Below are 26,772 nucleotides of genomic sequence, written 5' to 3' on the forward strand. Positions count from 1 at the left end.
CCTCAGCTCGATTCAAGGAATGCTATTCTCGCCCGTGGTATCACCAATGCATCTATCCAAAAGTGCTGCTCAAATATGCAGCCCGACAAACTGCACAGACTCCCGCCCATGACGACTCGCCCAAAGCCAACGGATACGATAGGTACCATGCGTGACTCAAAGGTATCAAAACTCGGTCAAAATGCATCAAAGTGACTGTACGCTAATCCCAACGGTAAACGCCGCCGCAATGCCAAAGTATACTCGCTTATCCAAGACGCAATATGTATAGAGAAACAAAGTCGTCCGCTCGCGTGGACGCCAAGTGAGCAGGCTAGAAGGCGCCGCCGGCGACCCTCTCGCGCTCGTAGAAGACAATGTAGGCGCGCTCATTCTGCAAGCGGTCCTTTGGCTGCAGATTGCCAGGCTCAAAGTCGACGAGACGGTCGTCGTTGAAGGAGCGCCAACAGCCCCGGGCTTTGTCTTTGACGAACGCGGTGTAGTGCCCGCTTCCCAGAGTTGCGCCGATGTGGTGGATGACGGCGTACGCGTTGTACATGTACGGCCCGTTCATGGTCGGGTCTGCTTTGATGCCTGCCAGCTGCACTGCACCATCGGGCGCCTTGTGTGCAATGTACGATTCTTGCTCGGGCGACATGGGCGCGTCCATGAACGGGCTCATGTCGAGGGCTTGCAGAGGGAAGTTGATGGGCGTGCGTACTTTGCGCGCGCTTTCGTTGTGCGAGGCGCTGAAGCGCTTGAAGTGGACGACCAAGGTGTCCGGCGCCCGCGTGATGGTGATCTTCTTGATGGCCTCCCTATCCTTCTTGCATCTGGGGCATCGCCAAAGCTCATCTCCTGCTAGACGCTCTGCAGCGCAGTATGACCTCAGACAGTCCCGTATGTCGCAAGCCTGGTCGCGCGGGATCTCCAAGCTCAAACTCCAGAAGGCTTCGTACGTTGTGCTTGTTATGCCACATGATTGACAGGTGAGCTGCGAGGCGTGCTGACCGGCAAACATCCTACCGATAACCGACATGTCGCGATGCTGATAGCGTGCCCACTCTATCTTAGCAGCGTATTGGCGGGGGAACTGTTCCCGCAACAGTTCCTGCTGGTCTGTGAGAGGCTGGAGAGGAGCCTTGTTCCAGGTGACATTCAAATCCTCGTGCATAAAGTCCAGAACGAACTCGAGAAACTCTTTGGCATCTTGTTGTTGATCGACACCCCACTGTGAGTTGAAGTGACCGCAAATGCGCTGCGCTATGTTAGCAAGCCGTGCCAAGAACAAAGGGTAGTGACTCACTCTGAAAGTACTGGGACGGACGGATGCAATGTCGCCCTTGAACAGGTTGGAGATTAGAGTTGCGTAGGCCTCTGGCAGAATGCCCTTGGTGCCCTTCCAGTTCTCTCTTTGCAGGTCTCGATTGTATCGTCCGGTCAGAAACAGGTCAGACAGGGCGAGATGAGCGCTCAAACACTGCACGACCGAGTTCATGTAGCAAGTCACGCCAAAATTAATCAGCCCAGTCTTGTGCATGCGAACATTGGTAAAGTGCGGCTGCGAGACGTAGACTGGTGGCTGGTTGGTGCGGCTCTGTGGCGCGACTTGCCGCTCGTGAACACCGCTGTAGCTGACCCGAGGAACGGAGGGCGGCGGTCGGGACGGTGCGATTGGAATCGCTGGCGGAACATAGTGGGGAACTGGTGGCGGTCGTGGAGTTGGAGCGGCCTGTATCATAGACTGGCCACCTTCCACGTCGGGGAACCGTCTGAGGAAGTCCTCGGTTGTGCGGTAGAACGGGGACCCAGGCTCCTCGCCTTCCTCCTCATCGGCAGGCGGCTGTTCCACCACGGCTCTGCCCTTTCGCGCTTCTTCCAGCCACTTTTGCTCTTCCTCGGAATCCATGGGGACATATTCTCGTCTTCGCCGCTGCAGACTCAGTCTTGCAGCATGCGTCGCAGCAGGCGACCGGCGGACGCCTCGAGGTCTCGTCTGGCCCGTAGCCAGTAGTGCGGCGGTCGTGGAAGTCTTCAAGGCTTGAGGTCCCACCAGGTCGATCCACGCATCGAGACCGCCCTTCAGCAATATCGGCGGCCGCTTGAGAGGCTTCTCTACGTTGAACTCTGTCAATATCTCGTACACGCGCTTCAATGCTGCCTCATCGTCAGTCCGGCTGTGCTCTGTCAGGAAGTCGACATTCATGGTGGAATCGTTGTAGTAGACGACTACGTCGTAATCGTTTCGGCGCTCAAACATGGCCTGCTCTTCGTCGGGGGAGATGATCAGACGATCGCAGAGCTGCTCGGCAGAGTCACCGTCCTGCAGTGTGCATGGCTCCAGACACATGACCATGCGGTGGTAGATGTGCCCTGCGTCGAAAGCTGATCGGTCACGCACGTCCACCACCAACACGCTGAACATGCGCAGGTAGTCGTAGAGCTTGGCAGCGTCAATCTCCAGCTCTATGGCAGCACTGATGGATCGTTTTCGACTAGCAGCAGGCGCTGGAGCGGCACGGAGCGGTTGTTGTGTGGGGAAGTAGGAGTCTGGTGTACCGTTGGTGTTTGGGGCGTGGTTCGATATACTCGACGCTGCCAATGAGTTGCTCCGTCCGCCAGTGCCATTCATGCTCCGCGGCGTGCTCCGGGGCGGCGCAATGTTCGGTGGCAGGTTCGAGTTGCGTGCCGGACTGTACGTTGGACTTGGTTCTTTTGGATACGACGCTGCAAAGTCTGTATCAAGTGGAAGTCTCGGCGGCAGTCTGGTGGGTGGAGGCATCTCTCGTGGGCCTCGAACCGTAGAGTGGTAGTCTGTAGGAGACGGCATCTTGACAGAGAGGTCCTGGCTGGAGCGAAGCGAAGCGGTATCGGCTGGCGGAGCCGCTCCTCGAAGCTTTGCAAAACGATCGGCGAGGTCCCCATTGACGGACGATGAGTTCTGGTGGACAGCGCGACCGTGGAGTGACTGCGGCTTGGGCTGCGGTGTGGGTTTCCGCCGTGCAGGCTCGACACCTGGGACAGATGTTGGCACGCTCGGCAGCATCAGCTCATCGTCCCTCTTGAGCACACTGGCTCCACTGCCCGAGTCCGGTCTCATGTACGACGAAGCAGACGCGGACCTGGCGTGGCGGGCGCCGTTCCGGAGGTTGTCATTCTTGATGATGTTCTTGATGCGCACAAACTGCTCTTCCTGCGAGGATATCTCCTTCAAGAGGGTGTTGTAGTCGCGGTGTGTCTGGTTGCGGCTGGCGGCAATCTTGTCGTGGTAGTCGCCGTGCTGGGGGATGAGCACGGCGACAATCTGGTAGGCGACGAGGTATTCCCAATATGCGCCGGCGACCGGCGACCGGTTGCCGAGCATGAGCCTGGCCGAGTTGAAATGCGACCTTGCGTGGTCCAGCAACAGCTTGATCTGCGCCGAGTCAGCTCCGGGCGCACGTGGTATTGCAGCACATGCAGCATACCGAGTGGTGTCTCAGCGCGTCGACCGTCTCTGTCGCAGAGCCCACGATCTCGGCAATGGGCGGGTTCGAGCCGTCGCTGGGCTGGACGCCATTGCTGTGGCCGTTCATTTGGCGGGGCGGTGGGGAGTCCGGGGGCGGCAACGGAGCGGCTGCACTCTTTACCGCGCTCTATATTCCAGGCAGCTCGCGCATGTCGGACGCAAAGGGCCGGGGGAGCGAGAGGGGGGCGTGGGCGTTGGTGTGGGCGTTGATGTGGGCGTCGGTGTGGGCGTTGATGTGGGCGTTGGTGTGGGCGTTGGTGTGGGCGTTGATGTGGACGTTGATGTGGGCGTGGGCGTGTTCGTCGAGTGGCCGTGTGCACCGAGATGTTTAGGCGGTGGAGGGGGGCGGAGGAGCGCTGTGTGGCCGGCGGCAGTGTGCTGGGACGGTCGCAGATGGCGGGCGAAGCGTGCGAAGCGTGCGTGGGCGAAGTGAGGTGTGGCGCAGGTCGACATGTCCTCGGGGGTGCACGTCAAGGCTCCGGCCACAAGCGCACCGCTACGTACACAAGTGCGGCGTCATAGGTGGAGCGGGCCTGGGCGTGCAGCTGCTACCTGAGGACCCATAGATTGCACACCTCCAGGGCACCGCATTCTCGCCGCATCGCATCCGACCCCTCCTCGCCGCCGCAGCAGCTGCATGCAACACGGCAAAAGCCAGCGAACCGACGCAGCGACGCCGAAGCACACATTGAGCGCGCGACGCCGACATCATGGCGGGCTGGTTCGGGTCGTCGACCAACAGCGCGCTCGACGAGCAGATTGAGCGCGCCACCACCTCGAGCCTGTACGTGGGGGGACGCTGGCTGGATAGCTGGAGGCCGGCTCGCTGACACGCAGCAGAGAGGACATGCCCCTCAACCTCGAGATCTCGGACGTGATTCGGTCCAAGACAGTGCAGCCTAGAGACGCCATGCGCTCGCTGAAGAAGCGCATCGGGCACAAGAACCCCAACGTGCAGCTGGCCACCCTGAATGTATGCATGTGCCTCCAAGCAGAGCGGCCTGCTGCAGCCTCTGACAGCCGCTGACCTCGCCAGCTCACCGACACGTGCGTCAAGAACGGCGGCGCCCACTTCATCCAAGAGATTGCCTCGCGCGAGTTCCTTGACAACATGACGTCGCTCATCAAGGCACCCGGTGGCGCGGCGGCGAATCGCGAAGTGCAGAGCAAGATGCTGGACCTGATACAGTCGTGGGCGACGGCGGCCGAGGGGCGCAGCAACCTGGGCTACATTGACGACGTCTACCGGAGCCTGCAGCGCGAGGGCTACCACTTTCCGCCCAAGGAGAACATTTCGAGCAGCATGCTCGACAGCAGCGCAGTACGTCCAGCCCATGACATCCACTCCACGTCCAGCCCATAACATGCATTCTACGTCCAGCCCATAACATTCACTCCACGTCCAGCCCATAACATCCACTCCACGTACTGACAAGTCGCAGCCCCCCGAGTGGACCGACTCGGACGTCTGCATGCGCTGCCGCACCCCCTTCACCTTCACCAACCGCAAGCACCACTGCCGAAACTGCGGCAACGTCTTCTGCGGCGCCTGCTCGAGCAACAACATCCCCCTCCCACACTTGGGCATCATGGACCCCGTCCGAGTCGACGATGGCTGCCACATAAAGCTCACCGACCGGTCACGAGGAGCGTCAGCGCCCGTGTTCAATGCGCCCATGTTCAATGCGCCCAAGCCGAACAAAACCCTATACCAGGGCTCCATGGAGCCGCGCAACCCCCGTGTCGAGGACAGCTTCGATGCAGACCTGAAGAGAGCCCTGGAGATGAGCCTGGAAGACGCAAAGGGCAACAGCTCGTCTGGCTTTGTCTCACAGGCCCAGCTGAAGTCGCAGTCGAAGCCGAGCGGAGCAGCAAAGAAGCCAGAGCCCGAGGAGGAGGAGGATGCCGATCTCAAGGCCGCCATTGCAGCGTCCCTGGCCGACATGGAGGAGCAGAAGAACAAGTACGCCACAAACTTCCGCCAACAGGCGACAAACACTTCGAGCGGGACACCCTTCGTTGCGCCGAAGAGCGACTTTGAGCTCACTCCCGTCGAAGCGGAGAACATCAACCTCTTCTCGACATTGGTCGACCGGCTCCAGCACCAGCCACCTGGTGCTATCCTGCGCGAGCCACAGATCCAAGAGCTGTACGAGAGCATAGGTAAGCTGCGCCCGAAACTTGCCCGGACATATGGCGAGACTATGAGCAAGCACGGTACGTAACCACCCTACAGCTCTCTCATGACGTGGCTGACAGTGGCAGAAACGCTGCTTGATCTGCACACCAAGCTCTCCACGGTCGTCCGGTACTACGACCGCATGCTCGAGGAGCGTCTGTCCAGCACATATACTCAGGCCAATGCCATGTACGGCATGCCCCGCCCCGCCTCCAACATGTACCCTCAGATCCCCTCTGGCGCGCCCGCACCCTCGTATCACGGCAGCGAGAACTACTACTCGAACAGCGCACCACCTTCCGACCCCTACAGCCGACCGCAGCCCAGCTACCAGCCGCAGCAGCCATATCCCACGTTCGACCAGCGATCAGCATCGCAGTCGTACGCCTCGCCCGACCCATACCAGCAGCCACAGCCACAGCAGCCGCCACAGCCACAGCAGCCGCCACAATCACAGCAGCCGTCACAACCATACCCCAACCTGGCCTCATACGGCGGCGCAGCACCCCAGCAACAACCACCCAGCACGTCCTACCAACAGCCTCCATCACCCCAACCCCAACGCCACACGTCAAACCAGTACCCACCACAACCTTCGGCAAACCACCCGCCCCAGTCTCAAGCACCCGCAAGCGCGCCCGACGCCGAAGCCGCAAGCTACTACTACAACGACACCGCGCCAACGCCCATCCAGCGCACATACAGCCACGCCTCGCAACCGCCACAGTCCGCATCCCCGCAGCTATACCGCGCACCCCTGCAGCAGCAAGCGCCCGTCTCTCCGCCCGCGCAGCCTGCGACCGCGTGGCAGAATCCACCGTATCCTAGGGAGCCCGGTCCGCCGCAACAGCAACACCAAAAGCAACAACAGCAGCAACAGCAGCCGCAGCAGCAGCAACAACAGCAACAACAGCAGCAACAGCAGCAACAACAGCAGCAACAACAGCCGCAGCAGCAGCAGAGTACCTGGAACCCCGCGACGCCGTACGCCATGGGCGGATACGGGCCCGAGAGCTTCCCTGCTGCGCCGCAGAGCGCGCCCGTGCAGCAAAAGGTCGATGAGCCGCTAATTGATCTGTGAAGCGTGTGCGGGGGGAGGAGGTGGAGCGGTTGCGTGGGCTCTGGGTGCAAGGGGGATTGCGTGTGAGTGAGTGTGGGTGTGGAGTGGAGGTCCGAGCAAACATCACACAGCATAATCTTACATGAAATAATACAATCATCCGCGTAATGCGACGAATATACACAACATACACACACAGAGATGGTAGTATCCTCCTCGACTCTCCAAGCAAGGGAGGGTGGTATATACAAACACAGAGACCAAAGCAGCCGCAGCGGGATAAAGATATATACACCCAACGCCGCGCGCATACCGCGATTCGCGGCTGGCAAGATAGATCCCAATCGTACATGATGCGTCCAGAGCGCCTCGTCGTCACCTTACAGCGTGCGGCGTGTAGCCGTGCGTGTGGCTGCGCGTGCGCGTGTAGCTGCGGCATGCAGACGCGGCATCCGCGGTCCCTTGCCACTTATTCCTACACGTATCCTTATTCCTACACTTGTGCCTTATTACCTACGCGTATTCTCAACCACTTGTCGCGCTCACACAAACTCAGGCCAATAATTGTAGGGCGCGAGATTGGGGCCGGACCAGGTCTCAGCGTACGGATTGGGACGTGCGCGCGCGAAATAAGCGTCGTGTGCGTGTTCGAGGATGCTGAGCCAGGATGAGGGTTCGGGGTGTTTTAGCCACTGTATTGGTAGTCAGTACAGACTCTACTCTACTCTTCTTGATGAGACGAGGCGAGACGAGACGAGACGGGACGAGACGAGACGATTGGGCTGGGTTGGGTTGTAGCATCATGGGAGGACTAACCTGGTTGTGGATGTGATACGTCCACGCGCCGCGGAAGAAGTTCTCGAGCGTGCGGTTGTTGGGCGGGTACTTGTCCTCGTCGAACCTGTAGTCCGCGACGACGCCGGCCTTGCGCAGCTCCGCCTCCTCGTCGAGCGTGGCTTGGAACGAGTCGGCGTGCTCGGTCTTGGGCGACGGCGTCGCCGGCGACGCAGAGACACGCTGCTCGTCCTCGTGGCCGCGCTTGAGCGCCCTGCGCTGCGCCTTGTCGAGACGCACGGGCTCGAGGGCTGGGCCGTCGTAGCTCTCCCACTCGTCCTTGAGCGAGCCCTTGCGGCCCTTGAACGCGGCGCCGTAGTCGCGCAGACAGGGCACCGTGCAGCGGCCCTCGCGGTCCCAGTTGAACTCGGTCCAGATGGGGTCAAAGGCGCCCGTCTCGAGCATGAGGAACTCCTGGTCGCGGCCGTCTTTCCAGGCCATGCGGCCGAGCACGCGCGGGTGGAAGTTGACGCCCATGCGGATGCCGCCGTAGAGCAGGTAGGACGAGAGCGACGAGTTGGCCGTGAGGGACATGATGGCCGTGTTGTAGTCGCCGGGGTGCGGGTGCGCCGCCCATCGCTCGGCAAAGGCGTGCTCCTTGGGGAGGAGAAGGGGCCGCATGTCTCTGAGCATCAACACGTCCATGTCGAAGTATGCGCCGCCGTGCATGTGCAGAACGATGAAGCGCACCGCGTCTGAGACAGCGACGGGCAGAAACGTCATCTGCTTCGCGGTCAGGACGAGCCACTGCTGGCCAGTCCTGTCCTCGACGATGTTCTCGGCCAGCACCTTCTCTCCGTCGGCGTTGGGGCGTCCAGGGCTGCTGTAGTATCCGAACCCGTTCTTGTCTTCTTCGTCCTTGGGCAGCGGGATGCGCTTGGGGAAGTTCCAGGCCTTTAGCACAATGTCACCGCGCTCCACCAGAGGCAGGAAGCGGGCGAAGAGCGCATCCTTTGTCATCATGTTCTTCACGGCGTCTGGGTTCTTGTCGCTGTCCAGCCACAACCACAGACGCGAGCAGGCCAGGTTCTGCGTGTACAGGTAGCTCTTGACAAAGACCTCGACTCGCCACGTCGCAGGGCCCGTCCAGTAGACGTGGTAAGGGATAATGGGTCCGGGGCATGTGCCGATGCTCGATCCGTTCGCCGCCACCGCGTCCCTGACGGGCGCGTAATTCTTCCATGTGTTGTCGTGTCCATCTGCGCTGGCGTACTCGGCCTTGCGGGGGTCCTGCGCACTGGCCCGGGCAGACTCCTCGGGCAGCTTGTAGTAGCGCGACTCGTCGTCGGCGAAGAACTTCAGACAGTCGAAGACGTTCCTCATCTTCTCGATGCCACTGTAGCTGCCCCGACACGCCTCGACCAGCATGTGCAGATCGGCCTCCGTGTCCACGTGGGGGCGGGGGCCCAGGTAGGCGTCGTTGACCTTGACGGCGGTGACTGGGCGGTTGAAGACATTGGCGTGCGGGTTGATGGTGACCGTCCTGGAGGTGCCCGCGAACTTGACCTGGACGCCCGACTTGGTGGTCTTGATCAGCTCTGTCGGCCCAGCCTTGTCCAGAAACGCGGGGATGCCCAGCTTCCCCTTGGTCGCAACGCTGGGGTCGCTCACCAGGTTTATGACGCCGTAGATGACGCCATACAGCAACGCCGCCAGCACGAGGTTCTTCAGCAGGGCGAGGGCCGCCCGTACTTTGGACTGCTCCGCCATGGTCGACTGCCGCGCCGGGGTGGGCCCGTCGCTGCTGGCTTGGGAGTGCTACGGGACAGGCGCCAGTGTTGCTGAGAGACGTGTCTTTGACAATGTACCCGTGGGCGGGTCGCAGGGACTTTTGCGCGAGCTGGGCGCTGTTCGGGGTGGAAGCCTGGGGCGGTTGCGGGGGTTCGCAGGCGCAGGCGCAGGCACAGGCGCAGGCACAGGCGGTGGGCAGAGATTTGGAGGCTGGAGGGGGGCAGGCAGTCGCAGGGAGGCGTGCTGCCGACTATGAGGCAGACGGGGGCCGAGTTGTCGGGCGCATGCAGAGGTCAGCCCAAGACTCGGTGTGCAGCTTTGCGAGGCGGTGCACCGTTCGCGGAGCGAATGACGATCGATCAGGGCGCGAGTCTAGGTTTGGGGGTCCAGCGCGACGTTCCAGGGTCGCCAGGCCTCCAGCAGCAGCAACAGCAACAGCAACAGCAACAACGGCAACAACAGCAACAACAGCAACAACAGCAGGTAAGCAGAATGCGCGCAACAACAAGAGACAGGAGGAGAAGCAAAAATATACAAGAAGCGGCGCCGCGTAGAATTTCTAGCCCCAGCCTGCGGGAGCTGCCCTGCTAACGTTGGGGATCCTCTCTAATTTCCTGCCCATGGTCACTGCGCCGTCGCCCGCCCACCCCTGACGACCGGCCGGTACCACCAAAACACCCATTCCAGCTTGCTTCGAGACTATTCCTGAATCCGGCGACCGCATCTCGTGTCGTGCACAGTCTCTACTTGGTCGGTGAGGCCCTCACAGCTTCAGATCGCGTCGAGGGTAGGGCGGTCGTTGTTTCGTCAGGTTGCTTTGCCTCAAGCATCCTCGTACTCAGGTGCGGCGGCAGGCGCAGGTGCCACCTCCGACTTCAATATTCACAGCTGCTGTCCTATCATTCACAAGCGTCTCGCGTCATGTTTTCGCTATTTTCTCTTTCCAGGGCGATCAGGGTCGGCATACCTTCACCGCCACCGTCACGCCGTACTTGCATCTCCATCGCCAACCGCACGTACTCAGTCGTCACAGCCCCGCCGCGCAAGGAGCATTTCGACGTCCCGTGCCGCTCAAATGGCTCTATCAGAGTTGACGTCTATCACGCGCTTGACGCAGCCTCGCCTGTGCTGATCTATCTTCCACCTGGGCCTGTAGTACCTCACAACCCTGAGGCAGACGAAGGTATCATCGCCGCTTTGCGTGCATCGAGTGCAGCCACCGTCGTCCGCATCAACTACCGTGCGTCTTCGCAGCACCAGTTTCCAACACCATATCATGACGTTCTTTACGGCTTTGACTGGATCCAGGATAACCTGCTCCTCGACGCGTCTCAGAAGCCATATGCAGCGCGTCTGGGCATTTGCGGAGAGCTGATGGGCGGCTCTATCGCCACGATGCTGGCTCTGACAGAGTGTCGAGTGGGTGAGAGTCGCATCGTGGCCGCCGCGGTGAACAATCCAGTTGCAGACTGGGTATTCCCAGATGATCTGCCCCATGTCAGCGCACCAGAGCTCCCAGAACCAGCATCGTCAGAGGAGACGTCGTTTTCTGCAGAAGAGGACATGATGGCCTCGTTCAAAGCGCTCAAGGTAGGCGCGCTGCCCAAGACCAAGGCAGGGCGAAAGAGGAAACCAAAGGCTGTTCCGCTCACCTCCTGGCAAGCATGGGCAGACAGCTCGACCATCCCCACGTTGCCTCTGGCTGAGATGCGCAGCCTACTCTTTCGGCGACAAGAAGACATGTTTGACCGTTTTGCCTCACCGATACACTTCTTTCGCTCACCGCACGCACAGCTGCTTATGCCACAACAGCCCGTAGACTCGGCTTTGGACCGGCCTGACTACGCTGTAGACATTGAAACGCAGATGAGTTTGAGTCATTTCGAGTCTTTCATCGGCGGCGGCAAAGCAGTGGAGCTGGGAACCCCGGAATTGACAAGGTGTCGCTCGTACGCACGCGTCTACCCGCAAGCAGGTGCTGCAAAGGTCAGCTTGCCGTCCTGGAACATCACCACCGGAGAGCAGAGCCCACTCCACGACCAAGCAGCAGAACTGTCCAAGGTTCTGAGACGTAGCATCGCGAGACACACCATGAAGTCTCAGACTGGCCGCACACGCGCACACGAGCCTCTCGAGAAGCAGTACTATGCAGAGTATGCAGAGTCGAGAGTTCTGTTTGATTCCCACGCAGAATCAGGCCTGTGGAGTCGGCAGTTGTCTGAGGCAGGAGGTCCGTCACAGGTAGCGGATATTGGAAGCTGGATGAAGCAGTGTCTGGCTCCAGAGTTCTCATGATGCAACGACTATCCAAGCGACCACTCCAGATTTGGTCACACGGAGACGACAAAGCGGCGTTTGCAGGAATTACACAGCGGATCGGACCGCTGTATCTCAGTGCACCCTACACCCCAAAGCCATTCGGCCTTTCAGGTTTGGTCACAATGGCTTCGGTCGTGTTCCTGACGGTGGTTGGCCTGGTCGATTCTCCTGAAACATCGAGTCTGCCAAACCTGGTCCAAGGTGCGAGACATCGCTGGAACGGCAGCTTCGTCACTGTTTGCTTTGAGCAGAGACAGCACACTTGCTCTCCTGGTGCTCACTGCACGCTTATAAATGGGGGCCAAATCCTGGCAGCCTGCTCTGCCACCCACATAAGCTCCAAAGCCCGATATACACTCCTCATGATCACAATGGCTGGGGAGGCACAAAGCGAGATCAACGCTTTAGCACAACCCCCGCAATACAGCGACCACCGCAGCCCTGAACAGATGGACCGTCCAATAACACCTGACAAGTCTTTGGCTCAGTCGACAACCAGACTTCATGATACGGAAGACCCAGCCAGGGGACCCCGTCTAGAAGCCGTACGGGGCCGCCTGGGACTTCAGCAAGATGATCGATGGAACCAAGATTGGTAAGAGGATCAAGGACCGGCTCAGAAAACACTTCCACGACAGCGACGTATTCGGGATCAAGACCATTCAGGCCTTTGAGAGTCTGGCGGAGCTTGTGACCACAGCAGACGAGCGCGATAAGCGACTAGCTCAGCTTCGCAAGGCTTTGCACAAGCGGATCCACGGCGGCAACATGCCCAACATGACATGTCTGTCAGACATGAGGTCAAGAAGCTGATTAAACTGGAGAAGCCGGACTATGAGGATAGTGACGATGAGCAAGAGGACGCGCCAGGAGCTGGGCTCTCAAGCGCGAGTAAGACACCGCCGACTGCGACGTCTACCAGTGAGGGCATAAGTGCTGTTGAAGATTGTGAGCCGCAGACGGGCAGTCGGATCCCCAGCGAATACGAGCATAGTCTTCAGGAGCGTTTTGAACTAGTACAGATCATGCTCCAAAATTGGCCCCCTTTCATTCGCCAATATTTACCTCGACATGCCTACCCTATATCTACGCGTGTGCTCCTGTGGCCCTTCAGACTTCTTGAGGCACTACTTGGGTTTTCGAGCGCAACACGTGGGCGATCTCCAGAAGATGTGCGCGCAAGTTTGGAGCCTGCATTTGCATCGGCCGACAAATTCTCGCTCAAGAAGTTTCTCAGAATCATCGCGGACCTGCGCAGCTCTCTTGTCAGCAATGCAGGACCTTTGGGTGATCAGGTGGGTACTCCAATACCCCTCAAAGACCCATGTGCTAACGCCGATACGACAGAACATGAAGCAGACATCACCAGCACCAGCTGTACGACCAGATGTCGATAACCAAGGGATTCTAAAGGCTGATGGTGAGTCGACAGCCACTACACTACCAACCCAGCCCGCAGCGCAGACCTCCGAAGCGCCTCAACAAGCTGGCAAGAGGCGAAGCTCTCGACACGTCACTCCTGAAGGAGACACAAGAGATCAAAAGAAGCCAAAGCATGCGCAAGATGGCGAAGCCAGATTCACAGCTCTGTTTCAGACCGACCCAACTCACCATAAACCTACATCAACCGTTTGAGAGGCTTCGGCAGAAACTGGGTCCGTCGACCAGAGGGCTTCAAATATCAACATATCTTCCCCCTATCCCGACAAAGACAACTTCACAAGTCCACAACAAGTGGCAGGTGGTCCAGTCGCAACGCCTAGTCCAGATACAAACCCAGACGCCCACGTGCCCGATCGCGATCCAGCGACCGCTGTAGTATCCACCACTCAGCCCCATTCCAGCCCTGCCATTCCCCCCGCTCACCTCCCCGACGCAAACATGCTCCAGGCCGTGTCTGCCTGGCACCGTGCCTGGACCGCGCACCATCGCATCGTACAACAGGCAAACATCGACGTGCGCACGAGCGGGATGGCGGCCTTTGCCGCGGAGCAGGAGATGACGAGACTTGCTGAGATGAATACTTCGCAGAGGATAAGAACGACAAATACACAACGCAGACTTTACGAGCGATCGAGACCCTGGCTAGCCTAGTGCCTTCTGGTGATGAGCGTGTTGCGATGGCCGGCGGACTGGTGCAGATGTTGCAACGTCGAAACAAGACCCGCGATGGCAAGGGCCAAAGCATCGGCAAAAGTGACATCGCCAAGGACGGCAACTTAGGACATGACATCCAATCCCTTATCAGAGAGCTAAAAGGAAAGTTTCGAGCCAGTAGAGCCGACGATGAGGAACAGGACAACACTGACCCTGCACAACCCAACGGCGAAGCATCCGACACCGAACGCCCCATGGAGCCCTCGCAAGGTGTGGTTGGTGGCCAGCTCGAAAGCGCAGACGAAGCTCAGCAGGGGAAAGAAGATGCTAGAGCAGTACTCACCGCAATCTACGAGAACTGGGATTCCACTATTCGCGAATACCTGCCCGACGAATCGCACCTCGAAAGCTACGAGGGCGACTGGCCACTCGGACTTCTTCAGCTCGTGCTGCAACTTTCCAGACTCATCGCCACCCAGGATACTGAGGACGTACGCGAGTTTCTGAAGAAGGAGTTTGGTTCGAAGGATAAGTATCCGTTCAAGAAGTCGCTCAGGCTTCTTGACATGATCGTTCAAATGTTGAAGGATACACAAGAGCTAGATGAGTCGGATAGTCTGATCGATGGACGACTGGGAGATGCTACCAACGGCTCTGAGACTGCGGGGCACGCTGCTACGACTCCAGGAGAGGCAGATGACGATGAAGAGCTGCAAACAGGTGTTCAGACGTCAACGTCGCCACACACAGCATCGCCGCAATCTACTTTTCAGAAAGCGACAAAGAGGTCTGCCGACGGCCCGCTAGGCGATGATGCACGACGCGAAAAGAGTCCACGATTTGGACAGAGCACGGATACTGCAGGTCCAGGGTCGCAGCAACCTCCCACACCCTCTGATACCTACCGAGTCATCACCGCACCGACCCAGGCTCTTGCTGCTGCACGAAACAGCGCAGTTATCACGCAACTATCTTACTCGCTCATCTCTCTCCCGCAGAACGACTTCGCCACGCCGAGGCCCTCCACGCCTGCCGCAGAGCCAACAGTGAGCTCACCCAAGCCGAGCTGCAGGTCACGTTCGCAAGAAGGCGGAGAGGGGGCGCGTCTGAGCGCGGCTTTGGTAGTCCGCGGCTGGATGTTGCAGTGCATGAGGCTGAATTTGCGGTCCAGGTGCGTTGGTGGGCGGTGCGGAGTGCTGAGCTGGAGATTTTGAGGGTTGTGGGAGTTAGTGATGAGGTTTGGCGGGAGTCGTGTGAGGCTGTGTGATGGGAGAGGGAAGTGCGGTAGAATGGAGCAGATTGACATGTGTGTTATCTGCTTAGATTTTATCAGCTCGGCGCTTGTGTGTTCGTTACAGGTTACATGTAACACTGTAGACACCGCTACTGTCGGTGCACGTGCTCTCATTTGATGTCCTTGTCCAGGAAAGAACCATCGCTGCGTTGGCTCGCTTTCTGTGAGTGTCTCTTCTTTGTAGCCACTACTTTGTTGATGAACTCCTATACATCGCTTCTGAAATCTGCTTGAACGTCTCCTTTGAAGACCCTTGACCACATCTTAGAGATCCCTGTCACCCCTTGCGGCCCACAGACGGTCTTCCATTGGTACGTCCACCGCCCTTGTTAATAAAAATCGTAGATTTCTCGGTCTACAGTAACGATCGGGTATCTCCTGTATTTATGACAGCGTTTGGTAACGTCAGCTCCACACTTGACGCACTGCCCCAATGACTTGCATGTCTCCCCGCTCAAAACAAACACGGCAGCATTATATGCCTTTCATCGAACAAGATCTCCGAGCTTGTGTAAGGTGCCTAGTACATCTTGATCCGTCGTCTGGATTTGTAGACAAATCTCCAATCTCAACTGTGACAACGCCGTCTCAACCGTGTCGAGAGGGACCGGGTGATCGGAAGAAACTCGGATCAACATGTGCTTCATCGTGTAGACGCACACAGAACTTTCTCTAATATTACAGATATCATGTCATGGGCCAGATGTATCGTCCTCAGGCTCCGCGTGGCATCTGCAAAGGAACTGATACTGCTCTCGATTCGGTAGGTTCGGAGTCACCCAAACGAGTCATTGAACGTCGCAGCTCTTGTGTTCGCATGCGTGAGAGCGTTCGGTGACGCCAATACAGACTCCGATATCGCCGCAAACTCTGTTCGACAACTGCATTCGATTGAACGGCGATATGTGATGAAACATAAAATGTCGACTGACTCTTGTAACGATCTCTGGCTTTACACCTTGCCTTATCACGATTTGGAGGACTTGAACGTGATCGGTTCGTTTCCCTGTGTTGTCTAAAATGGCCAGATGGGCGTTGTACACATAGCTATCTCTTGGATTTCTCATTGATCTCCATCACACTCGTCTTGTACGCAACAATATCCTTATGTATCAGTGCAACCTGATCCTCCAACATGCTCCTTTCTTCACTCGTTGCAATGTCCGGTATTCCCGGCAATAAGTCCAGTAACATCTTGATCCCTAGACTCGTGGTCTCCTCACTATTCACACCTCCTGAAGGACTCGAATTCATTCCTTGCACAGGCGCAGCCGGCGTGCCTGAGATAGGCCCGTCTGTGGCTGGTGTCAAGAGTGGTGTCTCCGGCGGAGGTGCGTCTTGCGACCACGCGGGTTCCAGGACTACATGGTCTTGAAGCCGACTCAACCTCGGTTTCCTTCGTCGTCGTGCTTCTTTCGGATCAAGCTCTGATAGAAAACCTGTGGCGTCAATGTCTCGCGGATCGCTGTCAATCTGCTCCTCCGTCGGCGGTTTCTCATTATCGGCACGCCCACGCTTGCGCGTTTGACGAGTTTTGGCTTGTGCTGGGATTTCGCCGTCGGCACCGGCGATAAAGTCGATGGTTGTCGGCTTGATAAAGTCGCCGTAGATGTGGCGACCGCTGACGGGCTCAGGGGGCTCGTTCTCTTGGTCGTCCTCTTCTTCGTTAGAGTCGTCTGGTTCTGGCGGATTTGCGGGCGTTACTGGTGGTGGAGCAGCGGGCTTGATTTTTGGTGACCTGACGCCGCGCAGCTTGCGGGCTGGGCGGATGGGAAGATCGGATGCTTGGCGCTTTGTGCCTGGCTTGACTTCGTCCTGTTGATTGAGATCCTTCTTCTTCGATCTACCTCGGCCACGTGTTGCGCGTTTCACCTTCTCTTGCTGACTCGTGTCTATTCCATTTGTGTCGATAGGTCCATATTTCGTGTCTGTGGCGTTGTTGGATCCGCCACGTAGGGTAATGCGCGTCCCTTCGCCTTCAACCCTTTTCTGTGCTACCTTCTCCGGCTCCTCCGCTCGATTGTCCTCTTCGTTCTCAGCCATGAAATGCAGGTGCTTGATCACTTTCTTCAGATCTGTTGCAGTCATCCAGGATTTCTTGCCTGCAGCTGACCTGTTTCTCAGCTGGCGGAGTTGAATTTCGTGGCCCATACTGGATCGAAAATGCTCGTTGTTTGAGCCAACTATCTTGCCCTTCTTTTCCAGATCTATAGTGGATGCTTTGTGTAAGAGATAAACGATATCGATGTGCCATTTCTTCGGATCTGACTCATTGTAAGGCCAAAGCTCCGGTGGAATGCAGGTGTTGATATTTGATGAAGGTAGCTTCCAGTTCTTGATGATGGCAGACTCAAGATCCTCGGGAACTGGGTTCGATGGCCCGATATTTGGAGGTGGCTTCCCCCGCAGGCGCATATCTGTCGCCTTTGTGTCTTTCAGCGGCGGAGCCGGCGGCTTAGGACTACTTCTGTTGAATCGTCGCGGCATCGTAGGACGATGAGGCTTTGATATGCGTCGATTGATGTAGTTGATGCCCGTATTTGCTTTAGCGTATTCCTTCTAGTCGTCGTTGTCATGCTGAGGCCTCCATCGCTTTGTGAGTAAGTGCCATCAACTCTTCGTCTGCCCCATCTCCATCCCACCTTGCTAGCCACGTTGATAGACTTAGAAGCTGGCCTGGTGTAGTGATGGCTCAGCCCAGCCACAACATGATGTTGTGAGGTGCTGCCGCGTGACGTCAGCAGAAACTTTCAGACGATGACCGTGCATCGGCGTCGACATCTTGACTCCTCAGCTTGGAGTGAGGTTCAGCAACGAAGCTGTAGTGGTTCTTCTGGCTTCTGGGGATAGTTAATGATTTGCCGCTTTTTCGTTTGCGCTCGAGCTGTGCGTAAGTGTACCAACTGTGGTGGCTACTCGCAAATGATCGAAAATGCCCCATGTCAATATGCCTCGCTTCAGACTGCACGCAGATCAAAAGCAGAGAAATTTCCTACGATATATTAGAGCTGAATACACCGCGAGAACAACGTGCAGTGCAACGTTGTTGACATCAACTTCGTTCGCTGCTAGATGTGGCTCGATCCTCCTTCGTTGCCGAGCCGCTACGTAATTCAACAGCACCTGCTCTTTCAACGCTGCTCCTGCCATCTGAACTTCCATTTCATCGAGACTTACATAAATAGGTGCGCTATGCACACCGGACGACAGCTTGTGCGCTGAAAGCTCGATGGGCCTTTTTCGGCAGAACTAAATGTGAGGCAATCGGGGAGACTGCGAGCTTGACTTGGCAATTCGGCGACATCTCCGCGATGCTTCCCCAACTTCTCCACAATCTCCGCGAAAGTATTGACACAGACGATGGCGCGACCGTTGCGCTACGAGGCTCGCGGTTCTAAATTGGCGGATGCCCTCCAGTGATCCCAGTCACGCCCAGCTTGCACACTGAGTATCACGTCACTGTAAGAGGGGTTCGTCCCGATCGACATGGATCCTCAGGAACGGCGCGCGAGGAACTGGAATAGTTACATTACTCCGCCAAATAGAGGCGCCGCACTTCCTCCAATGGCTGAAGCTTGACGCCACTTAAGAGGTTGACAGGCGTGTGTGCCCACGGGAACTACTACCCCGAGTACCCAGATCCGGCATGGTTGTGAAAGCAAACTCTTGTGGTGATCATCACGGCAAATTCACAGTTGCATTGCCAAGTCCCGGATGATCTGGCATGGCACACCGGCCGAGCTACAAAATACAGAGGCTCGGACGGGTTGTTCGATCTTCACTTTGTGAGCATCGATCTTCAAAACTGTCAGTATGAGGCTCTTTTTGAAGGCGTTCCTCGCAGCTTCTGCAGTCGCAGCTGTCGGCGCTGTTGACGTTGCCGTCAAATCTGATGGCGGTAACCAGACTGGCAAATTTGGTCACCCCTACGGCTACGGCTTTCTCCACGAGGTAAACCTCGGATAACTACATGCATGGAATCTTCCTAACGAATCCAGGACATAAACAACTCGGGCGATGGTGGCATCTACGCTGAGTTGATTCAGAACCGTGCGTTCCAGTACAGCAGGGCTTTCCCGGTCTCCACGGCTCACTATTTCCCCATAAACGGTGCTAGCCTTACTATCAACAATGGCAGTGGGCCCCTCTCCACGGCTCTGCCCGCGTCCATGAAGGTCGCCGCTGGCAACAGCAGTGTTGGCAAGGTTGGCTTCGAGAACGAGGGGTACTGGGGCATGGATGTCAGGTCTCACAAGTACACCGGATCGTTCTGGGTCAAGGGTGCTTACATTGGCGCATTCACAGCTTCGCTGCAGTCGAACCTGACTGACGACGTTTTTGGCTCCGTCGAGGTCGAGTCGAAGTCTGTTGCCTCTGAGTGGACCGAGCACACATTTGAGCTTACCCCCGAAAAGGATGCTCCTAACTCGAACAACACCTTTGCTATCACCTTCGACCCCAAGGGCACCCAGAGCGGATCTCTCGACTTCAACCTCATCAGCCTGTTCCCCCCTACATATAAGGACCGCAAGAATGGTCTCCGCGTTGATATCGCCGAGGCTCTTGCTCAGATGAACCCCCACTTCCTTCGTTTTCCGGGCGGTAACATGCTTGAGGGTCTTGATAACGGCACCTACTGGGACTGGAAGGATACCCTTGGTCCGCTCAAGGAGCGTCCAGGCTTCCAGGGTGTCTGGGGCTATCAGCAAACTCACGGTCTTGGTATGATGGAGTACCTCGAGTGGGCTGAGGACATGGACCTCCAGATCGTTATTGGCGTCTGGGCTGGCCTCGCTCTCAACGGCGATGTCACCCCTAAGGAGGATCTCCAGCCTTTCATTGACGACGCCCTGAACGAAATTGAATTCATCCGCGGCTCAGTCGACACCGAGTGGGGTGCTAAGCGCGCTGCTCTCGGCCACCCAGAGCCTTTCGAGCTGAACTACGTCGAGATCGGTAACGAGGACTGGCTCGCCGGTTTCCCCGGAGGATGGGATTCTTACAAGGCGTATCGTTTCATCATGTTCCACGACGCCATCAAGGCCAAGTACCCCGAGATCCAGGTCATCGGCTCTGCTGCCACCAGTGACCCTGCCCCCGAAGGTGCCACCACCGGCCCTAATCTGACAGACGGTATCAAGTACCCCGCCGATGCCATTGGTGACTACCACCCCTACCGCGAGCCCGATGAGCTAGTTGAGGAGTTTGACCGCTTCGACAATGACATCGGTCACATCATTGGTGAAGTCGCGGCAACCCACGTCAACGGCGCCACTCCTCCCCGCTGGAGTGGTCCTCTCTACAAGTACCCCTGGTGGATCGGCGCCGTTGGTGAAGCTGTCTCCCTCATTGGGTACGAGCGCAACTCTGACCGCATCCCCGGTACCTTCTACGCCCCCGTTCTAAAGAACGAGAACCGTTTCCAGTGGCCTATCACCCTGATTCAGTTCACTGCCGACGCTAATCAGACGACCCGTGCCGTCACGTGGTACTGCTGGAGCCTGTTCGCGCACCACCCCATCTCACACACTCTTCCCACGACCTCCAACTCCAGCTACGGCCCCGTCTACTGGGGTGCCGGAAAGGACGAGGCCCGTAATGGCGCGCTCGTCTGGAAGGGCGCTGTCTACAACACCACCGATAACGCCTCGGTTCCTATCACCGTCCAGTTCGAGGGTGTCCAGGCTGGTGCTAAGGCGCAGCTGACCTACCTGACTAACTCTGTGGGCGACCCATATGCTTATAACGACCCTCGAACTGGTGTTCAAATTGTTGACACTACCACTAAGGAGTTGACTGCAGATGCCAATGGTGCTTTCGAGTTTAGCTTGCCGCAATTGAGTGTTGCTGTTCTGGACACTGGGGTTGCTGTTGGAGGCTCTACCCGATACAAGAAGGCCAAGAGGATGCCAATTCCTAGATTTCAGAGGCGGTGGTAGCGAGCAGACTGTCTGTAGATGTCGATCAGACCTCTGGATTGCAAATACAAAAGTATCAATCATGATGAGCTCACTCCTTAGACTAGATATGTGCTGGGAATCACCGCAAGTATCTCATAACTACCATAGCACTCACAGGACAGGTCGCTTGGATGATGGTGTTGACTGAGTCCAAATATGCTGATGAAGCAACAAACAGGGTCATTCTGCGTCGACCGTCGCGGTTTGCCGTCTTGATACGGCTGACGCCGGCCAGTTGCTACTAGCTACGAGTAAATAGAAATGCTGATTAAGCAAGAAAACAACACCAGGTCACAGCATCAAATGGACGCAATAATGACCCGTGATCCTGCTGAAGCACCTCGCAGCGCCTAGCGTTAAGGTGTGTGGCGCTAGCTGGCATACATACCGGTACCTCGGCTCGACTCCTGGATCGACGTCGACCTTCGTACGAAGTAGCAACAGCTAGCACGATATGTCGCCATGATATAGACCACCATGAGCCCCGCTTCTGGGGGATTTATTTTCCCCTATGCACTTTAGTGATGGCTCTTCTGCACTGGCAACCCTTCAAGGGCACCTACGTGCTTGCCGCACTGGGCTTCGAGCTCCTGCGACTCCCCCTTTTCATCGTCAAGTACCTCACCAGTTACGGCCGCCAGCACCCCGAATGGACATTTCGTCAGGCACTGACTACGCGCCTCATCTTCGCCTTCGTCTACCACGTCGCCAGCATCCAAGTCAACACGTCGACTCCACTCACACCGGGCGCCGAGAAGGAGCGCTTCGTGCGCATCAAGCCTGCGGGTGGAGACCAGTACAAAGGGCCCCTTCGCATCAACAACGATGTCCAGCCCGTCGAGATAGGTGCGACATGGTACCCGGCGCCTCTGACCGCATCGTCCGATAAGACAAACCTCAAAGTCGTCCTGCACATTCACGGCGGCGCATACGTCTCGGGCGACGGCCGCACCCAAGCATCAGGCTACTTTGCGAAGCTGCTGCAAAAGCACATTGGTGCGACCCACATCCTCATGCCGCAATACCGCATCTCCTCGCTCCCGGCATCGAAGACATCGAACCCGTTTCCCGCAGCCCTGCAAGACAGTCTGACCGCGTACCTCTACCTGCTGAACGACCTACGCATCTCGCCCTCAGACATCATCCTCTCGGGCGACAGCGCGGGCGGAAACGCCTCCATTTCTATCCTCCGCTACATCAGCGAATTCGGGCAGGAGCTGAAACTCCCAAACCCAAGCGCCGCACTGCTTTGGAGCCCCTGGATCGACCCCTCGGACACGTCCGGGTCTTTCGTGACCGACAACCCTAACTATGTGACCGATTACCTGTCACTTCCCTTCACCCTCTGGGGTTCGGACGCGTATGCTGGCGCCGCTGGGAGAGCACTTCTTTCACACCCATATGTCAGTCACAAGGGCAAGACGTTCAAGACAGAGGTCCCGATTTTTGTTAATACAGGGGGTGGGGAAATTCTGTACTTCGATGATTGCGAGTGGGCAGGGAAAATGAAGGGGGAAGGGAACGATGTCACGTTGGATGTCGAGAAGAAGGTGCCTCATGATATTCTTCTGCTTGGAAATATAAATGGCTTCCATGATGAGGCCACGGCATGTGCGAAGAGGGCCGGTACGTGGCTAAGTAGCAAGAGGAAGTAGGCGACTGCTTTGCCTGACTCTGTTGATGACGAGGAAGGTAAAGCAGCTGGGCTTGGCAGGGTAGCATCATTCGAGAAGCACAACATCAGAAAACCATGAACCCACACTGACAACCTCAGTTCTTGAGTCAGTATTCCTTTGTGATGTTCGTGCGTTTAGCTGTCCTCGGCAGGATTGCTGTCAACGAAGATTCTTCGATAGTCTGTATGAGATGATGAGGAGGGGTTTGAAGATGCAGGCTGAGAATGAGGCTGTGAACGGGCAATGAATGGTCAATTGTGAAAGAGGAACCTTTAAGGTGGATGGAATAGACGCGACACGACTCTGTAGAGGAACCCTAGATTGGTAAAGCATGTATTTCTAACTAGAGAACCGTCGAGAAAGTTGTATCTATCGCAAAATATGTTCCGGTGTCTGAAGAAATAGCATTTCTTAGCGTCTCGTACGTGCTTGGCAGCTTGACGGTTGCTACCGGTAGGCGCGGCGACCGGCAAAAGTGGGTCCTCAGCATCTGCAGGCCGTCACAAGATTTCTTCCCGTGACTATTCGTGTCCGTTCAAACCTCAACATCACTCTTGTTCTTCCCAACATTTTCGTGGCGTCTCAAATTGTATTGTTCTGAGACATCATGGCCTACGGAACGACAGCCTCAACGCCACCAGTACCACCCGTACAGAATGACCCTCTGCAAGAAGTTCCGGCAGAACCAATTCCGGAGGAAGAGCAGGAAAGGCTGCAAAAAGATGACCCGGCATGCGCACACCACACCCGCACCGTGAGACAAAACCTGCATGCTTTCTACGAAAGGAATTTTGGTCTTGTGCTGGTCTTCTTGGCACAGACGTGTGGCTCCATCATGAACACAGCAGCAAAACTTCTCGCGACCGGCTACGAGACGAAGTTCCACGCCATGCAGATCATATTCATTCGTATGTCGTGCACGACTGTGATCGGCATGTTGTATATGATGTGGCACAAGACTCCTGACTTTCCGCTAGGAGCGAGAGGCATCAGATGGCTACTTGTTCTGCGCGGGACGTGTGGATTCATCGGCTTATTTGGACTTTACTGTACGCTCTCGCTCATTTCTCGTCTATACATTAACATCAAAATGCTAATATACCCAGACTCATTGTCATGGATAAACATATCCGACGCCACGGTCATAACTTTCATGATCCCCACTCTCACAGCATTGGTCTGCTTCATCTGGCTCCGCGAACCCTTCACCGTACGCGAAGCACTCGCAGCCTTAGTAGCCTTCAGTGGTGTCCTGCTCGTCGCGCGCCCAACATGGCTTTTCCCTAACCCCCCTCTGGACCCCATCAACGGGCAGCCTGAAGCCGATGCAGTAATCAGGACGCTGATGGACGTCATGTCCTCGCCCAAGACAACGCCAGCACCCATCTCACCGACGCAGCGTACGTTTGCTGTCCTCGCAGCCGTCCTTAACGCCTTCGGCGCGTCGTTGGCGTATGCGAGTATCCGCGTCATCGGCAAGAGGGCGCATTCGCTCATTAGCGTGAACTACTTCGCTGCTATCGCGACGGTAGGGTCTGCGGCTGCGCTTCTAGTTCATCCGGATTTGCACTTCGTCATGCCCGAGAGCGCTGGGCAGTGGGGGTTGATTGCCATTATTGGGTTGACTGGCTTTCTCCTGCAGTTTCTGCTCACAGAGGGATTGCAGAGGGAGAAAGCGGGTCGAGCGACGAACCTGATGTACTTGCAACTTGTGCTTGCTCTGATCATTGAGCGAGTGATCTGGGGTACGACACCACCTATCGAAAGCTTTGGAGGTGCGGCACTTATTATCGGTGCCGCGATATGGATTACACTGCAGAAAAATACCGTGACGAAGGAGGAGAAGGCGAAGGTTGGAGACGAGGAAAGCAGGCCATTGCTAGCTGGTGAAGAAGGACAGGAAGGGAGACAGACATGAAGATGGGAGCAGGACGCTCCCAACAGTTTTACAAAAGCTGAAGCGTGAACCATACAATCAACACAGCCACCTGCAAAACCCTAGTCATCATCCGTCGCTGCGTATGCCTGCGCTTCTTTTGTGTCAGCCCGCGCAGTAGGGTACCAGGATGTATTTTGGGTTCGAAAGTTTTCGTGCACTGACGTAGCGGACGGGAATGAAAGAAAAATAACGACAGATGAATGAAAACTCTTTGAGCTTGCAATCGTGACAAAAGGATGAGTTCCAAGCAGCACATCGAGCAAAGAGTCGCCGAGCCAGACTCCAGACTGACAGAGCATGCGTGGCTTGAATGGATGGCTTACTCCATTGGACAACTCCCGAATGCTGTTGGTGCGAATTCTCGAGGCGACTTGCGTCCGTGCCCGTGCTGAATAATAGGCAGGTATTGATGTCCTACTAGTGTTGCCTTGCTCATGAATATGGAGTTTCCAGACCGGTTGGATGCGTAGGAACACATCTGTTGTTTTAGCTAGCGGCCAGTGATAAGGGAGCCTCAAGATCAGATCTCGACGGCATACGAAGCGTAAAAATTGACCAGCTGACCGCGCAGACTACGTGTCCCTAAATATTCCCCGGTCTGCATCGACGCTGCGAAGTCGGGCCAAGATGAGAAGTAAGACACTGCCCAACCCACTAGAGACTACAAATCGTCGTTAGCAACAGCAGATACGCAGTAAAGGCTGAATTGTTGTTGAGCAGAAGTTGAAGGCCGTCGGAACACTCATTATAAGCCTCTTGTACAGCGCCAGCAATGACAGCTTGAGTAGCCACAGTGACAACCAGAAGAACAGAGTCTTGAAAACCATGAACCGTATGTAGGCGACTACGTCTGACGCCATTGTCGCCCAAAGGTACAAGAAGCAATTGGAGACTCTACCCATCCTATAGACTTTTGGTATGGCGAAATGCACACTGACATGGCGAGAAAGCTAAGACGCGCCTCAGGCAGGAGGCAGTGAACGCCATAATCGACGCCGCTGACCTGATTCCTGCCATCTCCTTCCAGATCATCACTGAGCCTATCCTCGAGAAGATGACGCTTCGCGGCGGCAACGCGCTCGGTTTGTCTGCCGCTGACGAACCCCTCATGGATCTTCTCACCGGCCTCAAGTGGTCTAATACTGCTGATGACTCTCGTATCCACAGATTCGCTGCGACCATCAAGGGTCGTGCCATTGCTGCTGCAAAGGCAGCGGTGAAGCACGGGGATTACTTGTACATGAACTACGCGAGCCCGTGGTAGGACCCTGTTGCAGGCTACGGTGCGGCAAACGAGGCGAAGTTGCGGCAGGTCAGCAAGAAGTATGGCCCTGCTGGTATTTTTGAGAAATTGCAGCCCGGGTACTTCAAGTTGGGTGGCCACCAAAGGCTGACTCACCTCGAGTGGGTACAAGAGCTATTAGAGTCTGATAATATACAATTAGTGGTTGATACAACCATTTCGCAAACCCATCGGTTTCTGTACTGCGTGGGAGCTTGAAGCGTGCTTGTATCGACTCTTTCCGACGACTGGATTGTTTCAGACGACGAACCTGTCAGTGACCAACAACACAAGCAGGGGCTCCGCATTGTTGCAAGCACTGCGAATCGGACAGAGAGCGTACATGAAGAGATGTGCGAAGAAGCTGACAAGACCACAATTTCACCCTGCATCACTTTCCTTTAATGCTGTCCTCGAGTTTGCTAGGGTCGGGTGAGTGTCTCGAGAGCTTACCAGTGCACCAGCCAAGTGAGAAGAAGAGCCAGGTTATCCTAACGACCTCGAAAGGCCAGGATCGAATCGAGTGACCAGAGAATTATAAACCGAGCGTGTCATTTTGTGAGCACAGAGCGCACTACTCACGCCAATTATATCACTATGTTACTGCATTGCGTGTGGCCAAGTGTCCTGTATCTCATATCAAGCACACAGAGCAGCTGCTACAATGCCCAGTCCGCGACGTCTCGATGGCAGCAGGAGCCTCAATTAGCACGACGTATGTATATATGTAACCACGCGGGTGAAGTCACATGATATCTTGTTGTAGAAGGTACCGCCCAGTGGGCAAGTGCACTTACCTCAGAGCTGAGAGCTCCGTACACAATCATCACAACACGACAACAGATAGCAATACAATTGTTGATCCCAGCCTCCACCCGACACTGCACCAGGCAGTTACAATATATCTCTACAAA

At 56.5% G+C, this 26,772-nt stretch overlaps 11 protein-coding genes across 11 annotated transcripts; 8 read left to right on the top strand and 3 right to left on the bottom strand.

Moving 5' to 3' along the window:
* Nucleotides 1–75: 75 nt before the first annotated feature.
* M421DRAFT_264599 (ubiquitin carboxyl-terminal hydrolase 2) lies at nucleotides 76–3,682 on the bottom strand. Its single transcript, XM_033588721.1, has 3 exons — nucleotides 3,447–3,682; nucleotides 1,286–3,394; nucleotides 76–1,237 (listed from the first exon to the last, which is right to left on the bottom strand). Exons 1-3 carry the CDS (start codon nucleotides 3,552–3,554, stop codon nucleotides 314–316), a joined length of 3,141 nt encoding a protein of 1,046 aa, XP_033445336.1. The 5' UTR covers nucleotides 3,555–3,682; the 3' UTR covers nucleotides 76–313.
* Nucleotides 3,683–4,197: 515 nt separating this feature from the next.
* Nucleotides 4,198–6,747, top strand: M421DRAFT_70851 (ubiquitin binding protein; the record flags this gene model as incomplete). The annotated part of the gene is made up of 6 exons (XM_033596742.1): nucleotides 4,198–4,271; nucleotides 4,328–4,460; nucleotides 4,524–4,808; nucleotides 4,930–5,704; nucleotides 5,753–5,921; nucleotides 6,300–6,747. 6 exons carry the CDS (start codon nucleotides 4,198–4,200, stop codon nucleotides 6,745–6,747), a joined length of 1,884 nt encoding a protein of 627 aa, XP_033445337.1.
* Nucleotides 6,748–7,268: 521 nt separating this feature from the next.
* M421DRAFT_8172 (uncharacterized protein) lies at nucleotides 7,269–9,270 on the bottom strand (the record flags this gene model as incomplete). The annotated part of the gene is made up of 2 exons (XM_033597525.1): nucleotides 7,269–7,418; nucleotides 7,543–9,270. 2 exons carry the CDS (start codon nucleotides 9,268–9,270, stop codon nucleotides 7,269–7,271), a joined length of 1,878 nt encoding a protein of 625 aa, XP_033445338.1.
* Nucleotides 9,271–9,406: 136 nt separating this feature from the next.
* On the top strand, nucleotides 9,407–10,047 carry M421DRAFT_264620 (uncharacterized protein). The gene has a single exon (XM_033588723.1). It carries the CDS (start codon nucleotides 9,544–9,546, stop codon nucleotides 9,880–9,882), a length of 339 nt encoding a protein of 112 aa, XP_033445339.1. The 5' UTR covers nucleotides 9,407–9,543; the 3' UTR covers nucleotides 9,883–10,047.
* On the top strand, nucleotides 10,048–11,989 carry M421DRAFT_264612 (alpha/beta-hydrolase). The gene has a single exon (XM_033588722.1). It carries the CDS (start codon nucleotides 10,213–10,215, stop codon nucleotides 11,584–11,586), a length of 1,374 nt encoding a protein of 457 aa, XP_033445340.1. The 5' UTR covers nucleotides 10,048–10,212; the 3' UTR covers nucleotides 11,587–11,989.
* A 403-nt stretch (nucleotides 11,990–12,392) lies between these two features.
* On the top strand, nucleotides 12,393–13,245 carry M421DRAFT_8174 (uncharacterized protein; the record flags this gene model as incomplete). Its single annotated transcript, XM_033597526.1, has 2 exons — nucleotides 12,393–12,905; nucleotides 12,958–13,245. 2 exons carry the CDS (start codon nucleotides 12,393–12,395, stop codon nucleotides 13,243–13,245), a joined length of 801 nt encoding a protein of 266 aa, XP_033445341.1.
* Nucleotides 13,246–13,730: 485 nt separating this feature from the next.
* On the top strand, nucleotides 13,731–14,921 carry M421DRAFT_8175 (uncharacterized protein; the record flags this gene model as incomplete). Its single annotated transcript, XM_033597527.1, has 1 exon — nucleotides 13,731–14,921. The coding sequence occupies one exon, from the start codon at nucleotides 13,731–13,733 to the stop codon at nucleotides 14,919–14,921; it is 1,191 nt and encodes a 396-aa protein (XP_033445342.1).
* A 942-nt stretch (nucleotides 14,922–15,863) lies between these two features.
* Nucleotides 15,864–17,731, bottom strand: M421DRAFT_264696 (uncharacterized protein). Its single transcript, XM_033588724.1, has one exon. The coding sequence runs from the start codon at nucleotides 17,486–17,488 to the stop codon at nucleotides 16,049–16,051; it is 1,440 nt and encodes a 479-aa protein (XP_033445343.1). The 5' UTR covers nucleotides 17,489–17,731; the 3' UTR covers nucleotides 15,864–16,048.
* A 1,062-nt stretch (nucleotides 17,732–18,793) lies between these two features.
* On the top strand, nucleotides 18,794–20,971 carry M421DRAFT_424117 (glycoside hydrolase family 51 protein). The gene is made up of 2 exons (XM_033593656.1): nucleotides 18,794–18,952; nucleotides 19,000–20,971. The coding sequence occupies exons 1-2, from the start codon at nucleotides 18,815–18,817 to the stop codon at nucleotides 20,938–20,940; spliced, it is 2,079 nt and encodes a 692-aa protein (XP_033445344.1). The 5' UTR covers nucleotides 18,794–18,814; the 3' UTR covers nucleotides 20,941–20,971.
* A 421-nt stretch (nucleotides 20,972–21,392) lies between these two features.
* On the top strand, nucleotides 21,393–22,988 carry M421DRAFT_424118 (alpha/beta-hydrolase). The gene has a single exon (XM_033593657.1). It carries the CDS (start codon nucleotides 21,486–21,488, stop codon nucleotides 22,614–22,616), a length of 1,131 nt encoding a protein of 376 aa, XP_033445345.1. The 5' UTR covers nucleotides 21,393–21,485; the 3' UTR covers nucleotides 22,617–22,988.
* A 256-nt stretch (nucleotides 22,989–23,244) lies between these two features.
* On the top strand, nucleotides 23,245–24,555 carry M421DRAFT_70737 (uncharacterized protein; the record flags this gene model as incomplete). Its single annotated transcript, XM_033596732.1, has 2 exons — nucleotides 23,245–23,686; nucleotides 23,744–24,555. 2 exons carry the CDS (start codon nucleotides 23,245–23,247, stop codon nucleotides 24,553–24,555), a joined length of 1,254 nt encoding a protein of 417 aa, XP_033445346.1.
* Nucleotides 24,556–26,772: the final 2,217 nt, after the last annotated feature.

Source organism: Didymella exigua (assembly GCF_010094145.1).
Source record: "Didymella exigua CBS 183.55 unplaced genomic scaffold M421scaffold_32, whole genome shotgun sequence".
Classification (NCBI taxonomy): domain Eukaryota; kingdom Fungi; phylum Ascomycota; class Dothideomycetes; order Pleosporales; family Didymellaceae; genus Didymella; species Didymella exigua.

What these genes read in the sequence shown, in the direction of transcription:
- M421DRAFT_264599 (XM_033588721.1), bottom strand. Translation starts at nt 3,554, where the DNA reads ATGAACGGCCACAGCAATGGCGTCCAGCCCAGCGACGGCTCGAACCCG. An exon ending in ACGCGCTGAGACACCACTCG is followed by an intron (nt 3,395 to 3,446) that starts GTATGCTGCATG and finishes GACTCGGCGCAG; the next exon opens with ATCAAGCTGTTGCTGGACCA. An exon ending in TCCGTCCCAGTACTTTCAGA is followed by an intron (nt 1,238 to 1,285) that starts GTGAGTCACTAC and finishes AACATAGCGCAG; the next exon opens with CGCATTTGCGGTCACTTCAA.
- M421DRAFT_264620 (XM_033588723.1), top strand. Translation starts at nt 9,544, where the DNA reads ATGAGGCAGACGGGGGCCGAGTTGTCGGGCGCATGCAGAGGTCAGCCC.
- M421DRAFT_264612 (XM_033588722.1), top strand. Translation starts at nt 10,213, where the DNA reads ATGTTTTCGCTATTTTCTCTTTCCAGGGCGATCAGGGTCGGCATACCT.
- M421DRAFT_264696 (XM_033588724.1), bottom strand. Translation starts at nt 17,488, where the DNA reads ATGCCGCGACGATTCAACAGAAGTAGTCCTAAGCCGCCGGCTCCGCCG.
- M421DRAFT_424117 (XM_033593656.1), top strand. Translation starts at nt 18,815, where the DNA reads ATGAGGCTCTTTTTGAAGGCGTTCCTCGCAGCTTCTGCAGTCGCAGCT. An exon ending in GCTACGGCTTTCTCCACGAG is followed by an intron (nt 18,953 to 18,999) that starts GTAAACCTCGGA and finishes TAACGAATCCAG; the next exon opens with GACATAAACAACTCGGGCGA.
- M421DRAFT_424118 (XM_033593657.1), top strand. Translation starts at nt 21,486, where the DNA reads ATGGCTCTTCTGCACTGGCAACCCTTCAAGGGCACCTACGTGCTTGCC.